Source organism: Fomitopsis serialis (genome assembly GCF_022376445.1).
Source record: "Fomitopsis serialis strain Sig1Antser10 chromosome Unknown B0H18scaffold_17, whole genome shotgun sequence".
NCBI classification, from domain to species: Eukaryota; Fungi; Basidiomycota; class Agaricomycetes; order Polyporales; family Fomitopsidaceae; genus Fomitopsis; species Fomitopsis serialis.
In genome coordinates, this window is record NW_025954977.1 from 337324 (window position 1) to 351246 (window position 13923).

The 13923-nt window shown below is 54.3% G+C and overlaps 4 protein-coding genes across 4 annotated transcripts; 2 read left to right on the plus strand and 2 right to left on the minus strand.

Moving 5' to 3' along the window:
- Positions 1–1246: 1246 nt before the first annotated feature.
- On the plus strand, positions 1247–5099 carry B0H18DRAFT_1116990 (uncharacterized protein; the record flags this gene model as incomplete). Its single annotated transcript, XM_048033510.1, has 13 exons — positions 1247–1405; positions 1455–3342; positions 3407–3518; positions 3581–3708; positions 3760–3790; positions 3845–3989; positions 4042–4281; positions 4334–4396; positions 4447–4562; positions 4618–4673; positions 4732–4898; positions 4963–4982; positions 5036–5099. The coding sequence occupies 13 exons, from the start codon at positions 1247–1249 to the stop codon at positions 5097–5099; spliced, it is 3189 nt and encodes a 1062-aa protein (XP_047895972.1).
- Positions 5100–5357: 258 nt separating this feature from the next.
- On the minus strand, positions 5358–7330 carry B0H18DRAFT_1209439 (uncharacterized protein; the record flags this gene model as incomplete). Its single annotated transcript, XM_048036317.1, has 3 exons — positions 7202–7330; positions 6960–7144; positions 5358–6906 (listed from the first exon to the last, which is right to left on the minus strand). The coding sequence occupies exons 2-3, from the start codon at positions 7127–7129 to the stop codon at positions 5358–5360; spliced, it is 1719 nt and encodes a 572-aa protein (XP_047895973.1). The 5' UTR covers positions 7130–7144; positions 7202–7330.
- Positions 7331–7683: 353 nt separating this feature from the next.
- Positions 7684–8489, minus strand: B0H18DRAFT_873323 (vitamin-D-receptor interacting mediator subunit 4-domain-containing protein; the record flags this gene model as incomplete). Its single annotated transcript, XM_048040282.1, has 3 exons — positions 7684–7817; positions 7876–8088; positions 8159–8489. 3 exons carry the CDS (start codon positions 8487–8489, stop codon positions 7684–7686), a joined length of 678 nt encoding a protein of 225 aa, XP_047895974.1.
- Positions 8490–10523: 2034 nt separating this feature from the next.
- B0H18DRAFT_994309 (uncharacterized protein) lies at positions 10524–13878 on the plus strand. The gene is made up of 6 exons (XM_048045243.1): positions 10524–10646; positions 10701–11069; positions 11125–11561; positions 11624–13013; positions 13073–13713; positions 13775–13878. Exons 2-5 carry the CDS (start codon positions 10811–10813, stop codon positions 13471–13473), a joined length of 2487 nt encoding a protein of 828 aa, XP_047895975.1. The 5' UTR covers positions 10524–10646; positions 10701–10810; the 3' UTR covers positions 13474–13713; positions 13775–13878.
- Positions 13879–13923: the final 45 nt, after the last annotated feature.

A 13923-nucleotide genomic window follows, 5' to 3' on the forward strand; every position in this document is an offset into this window, starting at 1 on the left:
TGCGCAGATGTCTGCCTCAGCGTCTTATACTGGACTGCCCGACGCACGAGAACGTCCGATCGACTGGGAGATACGTTCCCGGAACGCGTTCCGGGAACGCCTCTGCGGAACGCCCCTAGGAACGCTGGTCACATAGTGACAGAGGGCAAAGCGTATGTAGTGGCCTATGTCATAAGCACGAATTGCCAAACCCGGAAGTCAATAGTACGGACTTAGATACTTACTAGAATGCTTACTAATACACCGAGTCCCGACTCTGTCACACATAAAGCTGCAAAAACCCAATCGTGCTAGCATCAGCAGAGTATAGACTACTGAATACCAGTAGGTGTATTTTCACTGCCATAGATGAATCACAAGCTATTAATAACTTGACGTTCATACAGGTTCATACTCACTGGCGGGGACAGCACTCAGCACGTGATCCAATGTGGCCCAGCGAGCGTTGCCTGATTGGGCATATTCTCCATATCAGGAAATACCCTTAATTGGCTAACCACATCCACTGCGTAGTGCGTTGTGACCTAACAACCAAACAATGGCCCACAAGACATTGTGATTACTACGAACCACTATGTATAAAGATCCGAACGGTCAATTACTATAGATTACTATAATGCAACCGCAGGAGAGTGGCAGCACTATAAACGAAGGTGTCACACGTCGTCACGGTGCGTGATGTTCCGCGTTCCCCGTTCCCCGTTCCGGGAACGTTTCTCCCCGTGGATCCGACTTTCTGCGACGCACGGACCATCTCCATTCAGGGCAGGCCGAGTCGACCCAAGATATGGGCGCCCCTATCAGGTGACCCGAGTATATGGGCGTCTATGTAAGTACACGATCGAGCCCAACTGTAACATCCGTTACATCGCTCCTGCGCTCAACTCGGGCCAATTGCCTCGCATTCCTTGTTCACTAACTGCTGCTTCTCCCGTTTGCTACCACCTTTCTCGTTACAATACCCTGAGCGCGCTCAGCAGTGCATACCACGACGTGCGGACGTTCAAACATTACATGAACTCGCCGAGCAGTGCGGTCAGGCCGGCGGGGTATTAGGAGTGAAACCAGGACGCATCATACGTGTCCTATCACGGCATAGAGATCTACACTCATAGTCCGGTCCGTTGTAGGGTATCCATTGCAAGGTGAGCGCCGCTGTCTCAGCGTGGACATTGGATTGCACCGCAGCAAGGCGCCATGCTCATGCGCAGCCCGATATTCCTCCTCGAGGCAGCAGTCAGACCTCATGTCCTACTCCGACTATGGCGCATCTATTTCCGACTATGATACTACCGAGTCACGTCCGGACAAGGCGTTGGTCGTAGAGTGCAAATATGATGAAGCCGTGCGGAAGATACGCTTCAGCTCTACTCGGACATGCTCGTACGAACTGCTCAGGCAGAGGGTGAGTCTTGCTCATTTAACCCCGTCTCCCTAGCTTGACTGAGTCACAGGTAGAACAAGGTTTCTCTCTGTTCACCACACCGTTCGCCATCACATACACAGACGACGATGGCGAAGTCACCGACATCTGTACCGAACCTGACTTGACCGAGGCTATACGCTACTTCTCCCCGGTTCACGAAGAGCGCCCCATCTCATCATCCTCGTCTATCATGTCCGGCCGCAGCCTTACGCGAGGTAAGATCACGCTACGCGTTCGAATAACCGTGGAGTACGACGGTCCGAGTCTATCGGATACGTCCTCTCTCGTCAGTCTGGAAGAATACAATAACCGCAATGGGAGCGAACTATCTCTATCTCCCAGTCAAGCGCCGCGGGGTGAGGTCGATGACGACTCCGTCACGGTCAGTTCGAAAGACATGGGCTCGAAGTACGATGTCTACCGGACGCAGGGAACGAAGACGGTGGTCATGGCTGCCAGTCGAGAACCGCTCATCAGCAAGTCTCCTCAGCCATCAACGCATGCGTCGCAATGGGAGAATGGCTCCTCAACAAGCCTCCATCCTTCTCTCACATCCGAAATTCTCCAAAGCGCATCCAACTCTCAGGATGTCCGTATGCTGGAGCCAGACCCTTTCGCTGACGGACACTCGCACGTGGATTCTTCCGACGTCTTTGAGCGATTGAAACTCGAAGATGGCCATCACCCAGGTTCAAGCCATGGATCCTCAACCCTTCACTCCGAGCGCGGCGCCGCATGGCTACGTGACCAGAATGCGCGTACGATCAAGTCGATGCTTGGCGATATGCCGTCGCCCTCAGAAGACTCCTTTGGAGTGCATGCGTCTGATGCCGCCGACAGGCGTTCAGTACTCAGCGGAGAACTCGCCCTGCATCAAGACTCAAGCGGGAAATACTATTACGCCTACACAGTGGGCAGTTCGTATGCAGCGTCGCATGACTCAGACGAGGACGCGAGCGATTTGAACCGCTCGAGTGTCCAGGTCGAACCCGCCCTGAGCCGCCCGACCTCGATGGAAATTCACGGAGCCGACATGCACGATGAATCTCGTCCTTCTGGGAGCGATCTCAAGCGTTCTGTGTCCAACACGGCTACATCTTCGTCCGCATCGAATCCATTCGCCGATCCGGGAGCAAGCGCAGAGGTAGTCTATCCTGCCGACTTCATCCACCCGGACGTACCACCAGAGGTGCTGCAATTCATCACCACCATCCCACCCACTCCCCCGCGCGACCCGCCGACATGCTCGAACTGCACGATCATCCTCGACGCGATACGATATGTCTGTTCCACATGCGGCGAGAAACGACCGATGTCGCCGTCCGCGAGCTCCGACTCGTCGGGCAAGGGAAAAGACAGGGCGATTGACTATGACGCGCGTTCGGCGAATGGCTTGCACGCTTACCCACCGTCTCCTCGCTCGAACAGCTACCCCTCGTCTTCTCCCACCGTCTCATCCTCCTCCAACTCCTCGTGGTCTGTCGTGTCAGGGTCTGAGTACTCGCACGTCCCCATGCGGTCCTTCTCCGACAGTACCATCAATACCCACGCCAGCAGCAATGGGAAGCGCCGCCCGCCCAAGCCACTGCCCGCCATCCCTACCTCTTCTACCGCCAACTCGTCTTCTACTCTCGTACCGCGGATGATGGTAAATGGGAATGGACACGGTCCGTACCCCAGCCGAAACAGTGGAGTCATAGGATACGAGCTGTGTTGGGAATGCCTACCGGGCGCCGGAGTGACGCATGCACTCGAGATGAGCGTAGCTCCCGGCAGCTCGCCCGTGCTTGGGAACTGGTCTACGTCAGGCGAAGACGCCCTGTCTCAATGGCGGCGGACGGCGCCGAGTCAGAAAGGCCAGTTGCGGCACGCGTACGTCGAAAAGAGCTGGGGCCACCGCGGATGGCAGGACGTCGGTAGGTCGACTGCGTGTGTGAATGACAGCGCCAGTGTGACTGAAGCATGTCGCGTGCGCTATAGAGCAAGACGATCGGGACAGCTGTAACTGTTCGACGTGTGGGACTGCGATCGTCAATAGCCGCTTCAAATGCGCGTCTTGCGAAGATTTCAATCTGTGCAAGGCTTGCTATAGGTGTGTTTGGGTTGCTGACATTTACGTGCGTGCAATCCTTACATTGATCTCTCGCTGTACAGCCAGGTCCATGAGATCCATCCGTCGCATGCGTTCTTAATCGTCCCGGATAAGATTGGGAGGCCAAGAGCGGGCTCAGGAAGTACTGGCATGCCATTCATGCGGCCAATGTCCAACGACGGAGAGTATTGTAAGTCGCTGATCTGATCCAGATAGAAGCTCGTAATAAAGGATCACACAGCGCTGAAGCACCCAGGGGTAAAATGCATGTAGTAAGTTCTAGATAAAGTCTCCAATGCAAATCCAAGCTGACATGTGTGGCGTAGCTGTATGCAAGATATCATCGGCGCGAGGTTCCACTGTGCAATCTGCGATGCAGTTGACATCTGTCAAAATTGCGAAGCTGCCGGCCTTCCGGGTAACCTTGATAGCACAGAGACGGGACACAGCTCATCTCACATCATGATCAAGGTGTGCTCGAGCTCTGCGTCCATGTCCAGATCCTTTCCTGACGTTCTCATAGATCCCATACCCACTTCCGAATGCAGAGCTACAGACCGCCAGTGAACGCGCTAAGAGCCTATGGAGCGGACGCGACGCCGCGACTGGCCAGATCGTGAGGTCCCGTCGGAACTCGCTCCTGTCGACCTACGACAGAACGGTTCTCGGTGTTGGGTCGCGCAGTGGACCGTCATCTGCGGATGGCACGACCTCCAATGCCAGCTCGGAAGACCACGGCGTCAGATGCGACGCATGTAACGAGGTAACATCGGCTTCTTGTGAGGCGTACAAGTGAAAACTGAAGCCGTGCGCAGCGGATCATCGGGGTACGCTATCAATGCGCGTCGTGTTCGTCTCTACCGAAGGCCTACAGTCTAGTAAGTATTTGCTGTCTTACTGCAGTGTACATCTACTGACGCGTTTGTAGTGCGCTAAATGTGAAGAACGCTCTTACGTCGTTCACGACTCTATGCATGTCTTCTTCAAGTTGCATCGCCCGCTGGATCGCCCGCTGCAGATAGAATACCCTCTAGTTCCGCGAGTGTGCGTGCGCCCACGGACCGATCTGACACAAGAGCTGACAGATACCTCACAACAGATACAAGTACCCTGTTGGCCCGACAGACGGCAGGTTCGATCCAGGGAACCCGAAAGGTGTGTGTGATACTAGTGGCTGATTGACCTGGCTGATGTGACTGCGTACGCGGCTTAGCTTATTTGAATAACCTGCTTCATCCAACTGCACTGTGCGACCGGTGCATGACGCGGCCAGCCGGGGTGTGGTTCCGGTGCGCGTATTGCGCGATGGACCTCTGCGAAACTTGCCAGGAGATGGATACGCATAACGACAACCACGTGTTCATCATGTTCAAGTCATTGGTGCGTCCCCTGCCGTTCACTATCACTTGCGGTCACGTTGACGGCCGACATCCTTTGGCAACAGATCGATATATCTCTGCTCAAGTAAGTGATTTGCCACCTGCTCTATTCTCGTCACTGACCACCTGTGTTCGCAGGCGTTTCTCCGACTTGAACAACCCGCAGCCCATCATTCCCTATCCGATTTACAACATCCTGTAGTTACGCTATGATGAGCGAGTATCTCGGGGCTACGTCGTCTGCTTTGTTACCGTGCTAATTGTGTTAGACATTATTTGAACCCTGCAAGCTAGTCCTCACTGTCTTCACCCGTGCTTTTGTACCTCTATCATCTGCGCAAGTATTGTATTGATTGTTGTATTGACCATGACATCATATTCATCGGCATTGAGATGCCTTTGGGGGAGCAGGACTATCACGGCTACACTAATTCATGATCCCACCCATACCTCTATCTCGTTAATGACAGGTCTGAGGGCCTGGAGTCGATCGCGCTTGACTAGTAACCGATACTTCTTTGGCACTGGCATGTTGTGTCAACACAGACTCTACCTCCTGCCGATTGGACTCCGTGCCGCCCTTGATCTCGATCGCCAGGTTGTCCAGAGTTAGGTGTCGCTCAAAACCCTGTATCTTGTCTAGCATGATGTGGTTCTCAGCGATGATGATGACCAGGTCCGTGACATTGGGGAAAGGCGGTTTGCAAGATTCAGGGTCTGCTCTGTATGCGCCAAAGGCTTTTTCGCATGCGTCAAAGAACGCATCTGCGACTTCCGTCCGACCACAGACCTCGAAATCTAGTTGCAGCTTCGACACGGTGGATGGTATACTTGTGAGTATCGGATCCCATGTGAACAACGGCGGTTTCCGAAGTTCATCACGATGGCTAAAGTCAATCTTGATTTGCAGGTGTCGAAGAGTAGGATATCTCAGCGAGGCCAGACCGGCAAACGCAGGAACTTGGCCGAGATGATTATTCTCTGGTGACCCAGGCCATATGCACGCCAGACGCAACTGTTGGTTTTTTGAGGTCACTTCGGTGCACAGGCGATACTCTAGTCGATCTGAATCTGAACCGCTATCACTGGCATCGACGTCTGCCGCATAGAGATTGTGCCAGTGGCCGTTAACTCGCAGAGTGAGTGCCTCGGATTGCGACGCAATATCGCCCAGAGCGGGGCCAAGGTCTGGACGAGCCATTAGTGCCTCTGCCTCGTGCGTGGACATCTGATCAATGGTGACGGTCAAATCAATCCGCGTCGTGGCGGGGAATTCCATCATTTTCAGAAGGTCCTGCATACTATCCTGCATCGTGATCAACCCGAAGCCGAGCGATAGACTTTCCAGCTGATCAAGATCAATTTGGGAGACGCGACTTTTGGTTGCTTCCATGACCTCCTGCGAGGCGTTGTCAAAGCTGAAGGGGTCCAACATCAACGTAACATCCCGGAGATTAGGATTGCTCTTGAGGATGAAGAACCAGTGTGGTACAGTTGCAGCGATCTGGTCAGTGAGCTCGAGGGTAACCAAATTTGTCATGCGGAGCCATTGAGGTAGTCGTAGACCAGTAACGTGGAGGTGCCGTAGAGCAGGCAAAACGAACGCCCGTTTCGCACTCTTCTTCCTGAGCTTCTTTCCGCGCTCTGTGGCTATGCAAAGTCGTTGCAGCATCGCTGCCTGTGCATTCTCTTCATCTCTAAGTTCCTCTCCGCCGTCCGCCTCGTCGTCGTCGTCGTCGTGGTCATCATCGTCCTTCACAAGTCTTTCACCGGTATTGACCAACGGGACAAGCATGACGCTGTAGTCACAACTCAGCTGCACATGGCTGACGTTGAAATCCAGGAAGCGATGGCGTTGGTTCGCCAACATCTTTATCATATTTGAGTCCGGGTTCTGCCAGAGCGAGTTCGGTTCGTCCTCGATGTTGTATGGGGTCTCTGCTCCCGTGTATTTAATATGCAGGGGCTTGTTACGTGAATTGTCGATGTAGGTTTGTAGTATGACCGTGCTTGTGCGAGGAGTCAAGGATAGAAATGCCCACAGTTCTGAGGTATTCGGTACCAATCCTGACAAACGGTGCGGAGATCTAAGGCGGGCATTCTCATGACGTAGTCAGGGTATTCGGGCTGATGGGTTGACCAGTGATCGATCGTCGCGAGATAGAAGATCTTTTGCAAGAGCTCGGTGGGGATCAATTTGATTGGTGAGGCGACCGCATGCGTGAGATCCATAAGAGTGATGTGTTTCTGTACTTCGCAAGCTGTTGGTTAGGTCGCCACGCGAGAATACAATCCAAAGCTTGCCTTGGGGTCGGGTGGTCGGATGATGATGATGGGGAAAGAAACAGCTGAGATGATGTTCTTCAAGTTGTTAAAGCCTGAGGGGCGTCACGCCGACAAGCATGCAATTCTTGCTTCGCATCTGGAGGGCAGACGTGCTCTTATATCTGTTGGCGAAGCGGTGCTACTAGGATATGCATGTTGATCCTTGTTGAACTGCGCCGTCATGTTGGTTGCTAAGGACTACAGAATCGTAGTCACAGAAGAACAAAAGAAGGGTCATGCGGTGTCAGAATTACGAGGGGACAATTACCCAAGGCTCAAGGCCTCAGGGGCCGCGCGTCCCCAAGTCAATCGGCTGATGCACCGGAGGTAAAAGCATGACCGTAGCGGTCAGTCCAGTGTGGCCCAAGGTGTAGTCGATATCGACTCAGTCGAGAGACAATACATCAACGCCACTTGCAGGAGGAAAGGATACATCATGCATAGGTCTTGTACAATACACCTTACAAGTCCGGATTGAGGTCCAGGTCGAGATCGAAGAACTGCTGCTGAGGAGCACGGAGGTCTGGTCGGTACGGGTTCGCAGCGGGACCCATCATGTCGGGATGCTCGGGAGATTTTGGCTGCACGGTGGGTGCTGCAGTGGGCGCTCAATTAGATTGAGATGGATCAATGAGAGGGGATAATTCACGCACCTTTACCGACGGAGTGCGTCTCGCCGAGCAAACCTAGCGGCGCCTCGTCGTTCATGTGCCCACGACGCATTTTCTCCTCGTTCGGGAAAGGGGGGAAGAAGAGTGGAGGAGGGGGCTGCCCTGGGAGTGTGAGATCGGGCATGTTTGGTGGCGCGGACGTGAATGCGGACAGGCTCTGCGCATAGGCGAGCAGTTCGGGGTAGGGGATTGCAGCTGCATGGCGAACGCAAATTCATTATTAAGTTAGACAACGCCGAGTTTCAACTGATGCACCACGGCGTACCTGTTTTCGCTTCTTCGATGGCTTTGAGTCGCTCCTCGCCTTCCTTGACGGTTTCCTCTAGTTCTCTCCTCCCCCCTTCGAGGGAGCCCACCACATCTCGCCACTCACTGTCAAGCTCGAGAACCTCCGCCTTCAGCGCTTCGATTCGCCGCTGTCGTACCTGATGCGCCCGTGCGCACTGCACCGCGGCTGCGAGTGCTGCATCGACCTCGAGGAACGCCGATACTGGCGGCGTGGGTGGAGGCTTAGATTGTGCGGGCCCGAGCGAGAGAAATAATTGCTGTGACAAGGTTTGGAGTTGGCTGAGTGGCTCGAGGAGGATTGACGACATGGAGGCGGGTGGCCTATCTCGTCCTGCGGCAGACATATCTCCTAGTAAGCAGAACCTTCGGAGATATGGTATAGCTGCGAGTGGTGTACGCGTCAATCAACGACGTTCGCAACTTGAAGGGATCACAACATACGCTTTGAGCATTGTCGGTGGCCACAGGCCCACGAACGACAGCTGAGCTACAAGCCAGTTACTTAAAACGGCAGGCGTTCAACTTGACCGATGATCTCGCCAAACAAACATCAGCCACAACGCTTTCGTCGTCGCTACTCCGATCACTCGCTCAAGCTCGCTCCCCAACGAAACACTATATGCTGTCTTCTTAATGTTGTTCTCACCTCTCAGCCTGGTACTCGACCTGGAATACAGACGCATCGACTCATTGGAACATGATCAATACGGGTATACAGATGAGTCTCATGTCTGCAGCCCGACTTTCTCTTGCGTCTCCGAGTCCGAGTTTATGGGCCTACATGGCGTTCTATCCGTGTTCGGGCAATCAGCAGCTAGAGACCTCTCTATCCAGGTCAAGACAGGCCCTCATCTACGTCAAATACCTTGGCAATGGTGGATTGTACACTCGTATGCACGCGGACACGAAAATCTCGGATAGTTAAGGCCAGATGCTGGCAGCGCAGGCATACGGTGTACGCGAATCCCACATGGTTGTGCTGCACAAGCCAGTGAGTCGAAATGCCCACCTGTTCTGTTGCAAGTCAGCACCGCTGCTCAACCGTCTCACAGTGGAAGGCCACCGAATACGACAGTCCAAGGCCACTTGCCTTGTCCCCGTAGAGATTCCATCTCCATCACTTCATCGTGCTTGGCGAGTGGGTGGATGCGCCACGCATCGATTTACTCTATCGCTATATGTCCTCGTCCTGCAGGCTGTAGTGCACACATATTGACATCGCCCTGCGAGGCTTCTCAGAAGTCCTCCCGAAACTGCCCGACTTACGCGACTGGCAAGATGTAGACGAAGCGGAGCAGCCACTGGAGCCTGTTCATATCACGTCCCTGGTCTATTTTGGTTTCAGCATCCCTGGATCCCGAACCAATTTCTGGATGTTGGACATCCCAAAGGGGAACTCTTTCCCGCGTACGACATCCATTGGCATGGCACTGCGGAGTTCTCGAAGACCTGAGCAGAGCTTCCCCTGCTCTGCGTACGATCGCCTCGGCTCCCAGTGCACACAGCTCTCGCTCACCTTGTCATCCGGAAGTAGGAAGTCAGTATTTCTGGTGTCGCCCGATTACCACTTCTGTATGAGGTGGGAATGGTCGGGCAGCTTCCATCGCGTGACGCTGTCCCGTTGCTTTGTCGGCTTCAACCATTCACTGCCCTCCGGTCGCTCACTATAGCTACTCCTACGCTCGCGAACATCCGGAAGAGCAATGGTAATCGGAGGTGGCGTTCGCCTGTGTCTCGCGCAGCGCCACGACGTTGACCCTCGACGTCCCGCGTGCGATGCTGTCGACTGTTTCACGACTTCGGTCGGTGGTTCTCCTGTCGGTCGCTGGGGCGCATGCTGCCCTCACGTCAAACGCCTTAGGCTGGCCCATGCTGACGAGATCATGAAGTTGAGTATACTGGCGTACCGCTGTAGATGGGCAAGATGTTGGGTATGCCGTTGGACGAAGTGGGTCTAGTAATGCTTGGCCGAGGAGATCCTGGTTCTTGCGTGCAAGCTCGTTCTCGAAGGAGACCGACGGTACCATCTAAGAGGTTGAGGCCTTCAGGATGAATTCGGTCTACCACGATACGTATTTGAGGTGAGCACCTGTCATTCGCACGTTAACTGTTCCTATGTATCCTACATATGCATATGCATCACAGCTGACGTGTTGTTGCAGATGTATAGCCGCGGTATGCACACTGAAACTTGAGAACGCCTTTGGCCGCGGCGCTGGATTTCACGTGTCATGTATGCCAGTGGCAATGCCGCCAATCAGTTGTGCTTTTCCTGTGCGAAATCCGTCAGGTCCGATACACCACTGCCTCATAGCCCCCTTCGATATTTAATCAGTTGCGAAGCGAGAATACGCACTCATACCCGACAACCTGTGGGTACATAGATGCCAACGGATAGACGCGTGAGCAAAGAATGCGTGAGAGCTGTTCTGCCAGTGTACAGCATTCTGTTGGTATATCATCTCGTGAGTCCAAGTCCACTCCCCCTTCCACATTCTGACTTGCATTTGTGTTCACAGCTGTTCTTTTCTCTTCCAATCCACAAAGTGTTGCGCACACACCGGGGGAGTGCATCGCACTGATTCACTGTTAATCGCGAAGTCCATTCCAACGCAGTTCACGCGTCGTGATGGCAACTTCCGGCCCGTACTCTAGGCCTCCTCCCCCTTCGCGCTCCGCTATAAACCAACATACTACCAAACCTACGAAGTCTCCAAGAGGTCAACCTCGACATGCGCTAGGTGGCCCACGCAGGATCCTCAGGCGGATCCGATCCATCATAGAGCACGATAATGATCCGAAGTCGCGACTACGACAAAGCGCTGACGCACACGTGAGTGCTGGTACCAATGGTGCCGGCTCTCCAACGCTGTACTTGCATAACATCGGTGAGTCCTCCCTGAGACGTCGCACGTAATGCTGACTGAGTGGCTTGACTGTCAGGCGAGAATGAGGATAGTCTCTCGAGCGATTTGCTGCGGTCCATCTCCAGCGTCTTTGATCGAGACTCAAGCAACGGCAACGAGACCGGAGGCGATGCACCAGATGCATTCTGGGCTGCTCAGCGACGCGGCGACCATCATGCTTACGCGGCACTGGCCAGCACGGACTCTCTGCCTCTGAGTATCGATGCAAGTGTGACGACGGCTTCCGACGTCACCGAGATACAGTCAATCTACTCCTTGAATCCTCTGGACGGCGATGTATCAGTCAGGGTTGCAGATCCCTCCCTTCCTCCGGAATGGTTCCATGAGGTCATTCCTGAAGAGCAAGAGGAAATGGCCGAAGGCGCCTTTGCGGTGATACAAGTCCCAAATTGTTATCTCTACCACGGCACCCATGGATACAACGAGCGCAGCCCTGTGTGCTCCAGACAACAGGTGTGTGCTGTATGTTGCGTAATTCAGAGGCGTCAAAGACTAACATTATGATTATGAACAAGGTGCCGAACCTCTTACCGAGCCACACTGTTGCAGCATCTTCGAGTCCCTCATATCTGATCGACAATGGGCTTCAAGGCCTTGCAGAAGACGCGAGCAGACTCTTCGAGTTCCTCGGTGCTGCCCAACAGGTGCCAGAGTCCGGGTCTAGTCAGGACGTCATACCATCTCAGGCGTCCACTACTCAAGGAGTCCCCATGGTCTGCGTAGCTTGTCAACAAGCCGTACAGGAGGATAGTATCGTGCGTGTGCGAGACGGTCGCATCGTACACCTCGAATGCTGTCTCGACAGTTATCCTCCGAGCTACTCCTCGACATGTCCCACATCCGACAGGCAGATCAGCTTCTCCGAGCCCTCACCAATGTGTTCTACCCCATGCACACCTGCTAGCCTCGATACGGGTTGGGCGAGGTCCAGCAGCTGGTCTATCCCGAGCCTTCTGATTCCGGACGCACGTAACGCAACCAGACCACCCTGGCTACTTTCTACCCATACATCACCCCTCACATCCTATCTTCCGAGGACGCGACGAGTAGAGGGACCGAATATCCGCGATCCTTACAGCACAGCGCCATTCGCTTGCTTGGCTCCAAGCGACATCTCTTTGCCTATAGAACTCTGGGAGGAAATCATCGACTCCCTCCTGGATGAGCCGGAGGCGCTCTTGGCATGTGCGTTCGTCTGCAAGGCGTGGTATGCTCGCTGCCGAATGCACCTATCACTGGGAGTGCTCCAGCTGGGTCATCGCCGCGACGTCGTACGATTGTCGAGATACGTTCGGGCCCACCGCGCGTTCGCAAGGCGAGAGTTCGTGACCGTCCAGGGAGATGCGGGGAGGTCGCTGTCTCACCTGACGGCCTTCAGCGCGCAGTTGGCCGGTAGGATGCAGCGCCTGGAGTCGTTGTACATTGAACACGGTGTATGGCGAACCGGGATGACGGACGTCGGGTTCTTCACGCGCGTCGCATCCTTCACGTCCGTCGTTCGGCTCACTTTGAACGACGTAACGTTCCCCTCGACTTCGATCTTCGCTCAGTTTGTCTGTGCTCTAGAACAACTGGTCGAGCTGTACTGCATCAACAGCAAGACGATGAAGAAGCGCACTGGCCAACAGTTGTTTTTGCCCTTGAGGCGATCTTCGAGGCTGGCCCACTTCACTCTTGTGGGCTCTCAAGTGTACGACATCATTGGATTCTTCATCGCCAGCGACCTTGCTGCGAAACTCACGGACCTCACCTTGCACGTTGGCTATGTGGGCTATCGGCATTTCATGCATCTGGATGCTGTTGCGTACCGCGAGCTGCTCTGTGCCTGCCGGTCTTTGCGCGCGCTTCACCTGCAATCTCGCGACGTTGCATTGCCCAATACTGTCAGTCCAGATAATGTACTAGGTGTGTTCTGTTCCACAACCTTCGTGTCCTGGTTCCCAATTCACATCTTCTCTCCGCAGTACATTACTTGAATGCGAGTACGAGGCACAACCTCGAGGCTCTCCATCTATCCATCGAGCCGCACCTATACGGCGACTACCGCTGCGGATGGATGGTCACATTCCTCTCGCACTTCTGCTCAGGCAGCACCGTCCGGGAACTCGACATTACATTCGACATCCAGGGCGAGACGAACGCGACGGCGCACAATCTACTCCTCGCCAGACTGAGCGACGAGACGGACATGTCTTTGCTGGACAGGGTCCTCGCGACGAGGCGGTACGCGGGGCTGGAGAACGTCGAGGTCGTCCTGCGCGTCGGACATTTGGAATCTCGACTTGTGAAATCTCGGGAGGCGCTCTGGGTTGAGCGTGTCGAGGGGCAGCTGCGGAATGTCCGCCTGCGAGGTATCCTGACGTGAGTACGCGGACTACGAGCGTGCGGCGCATACGAACTGAGCTTCCATGCATAGCGTACGGGTGAAGACGTAGTCGCTGAGGACGAACGCGGTCAAGAACGGACTACTCCGCAATAGGTGCAGGACCGACACACTTCGCCATCAGCACTGTAGGCTGTGGGCACAACAGGCGGGTCTCCTTGTACACCTGTATGCATCAGCCACCTTCTCCTGGAGATGCATCCCTATCAAACGGTAGCTCAACTGTGCCCGAAACTCTCGTGAGTATGCAGATATATAGTGCTACAGATAGGGTAATACATACTGTGTATGATGTCCGTGATGGTACTGCCAGAGCATTATATGAGCGTATAGGCATAGCGACATGAAGGGACTGGAATATAACATAGAGTTCCAAGATTCAACCGCTATTCAGAAGCTCCGTTACTTGTAATTCATGGGGAGCAAGGTCAA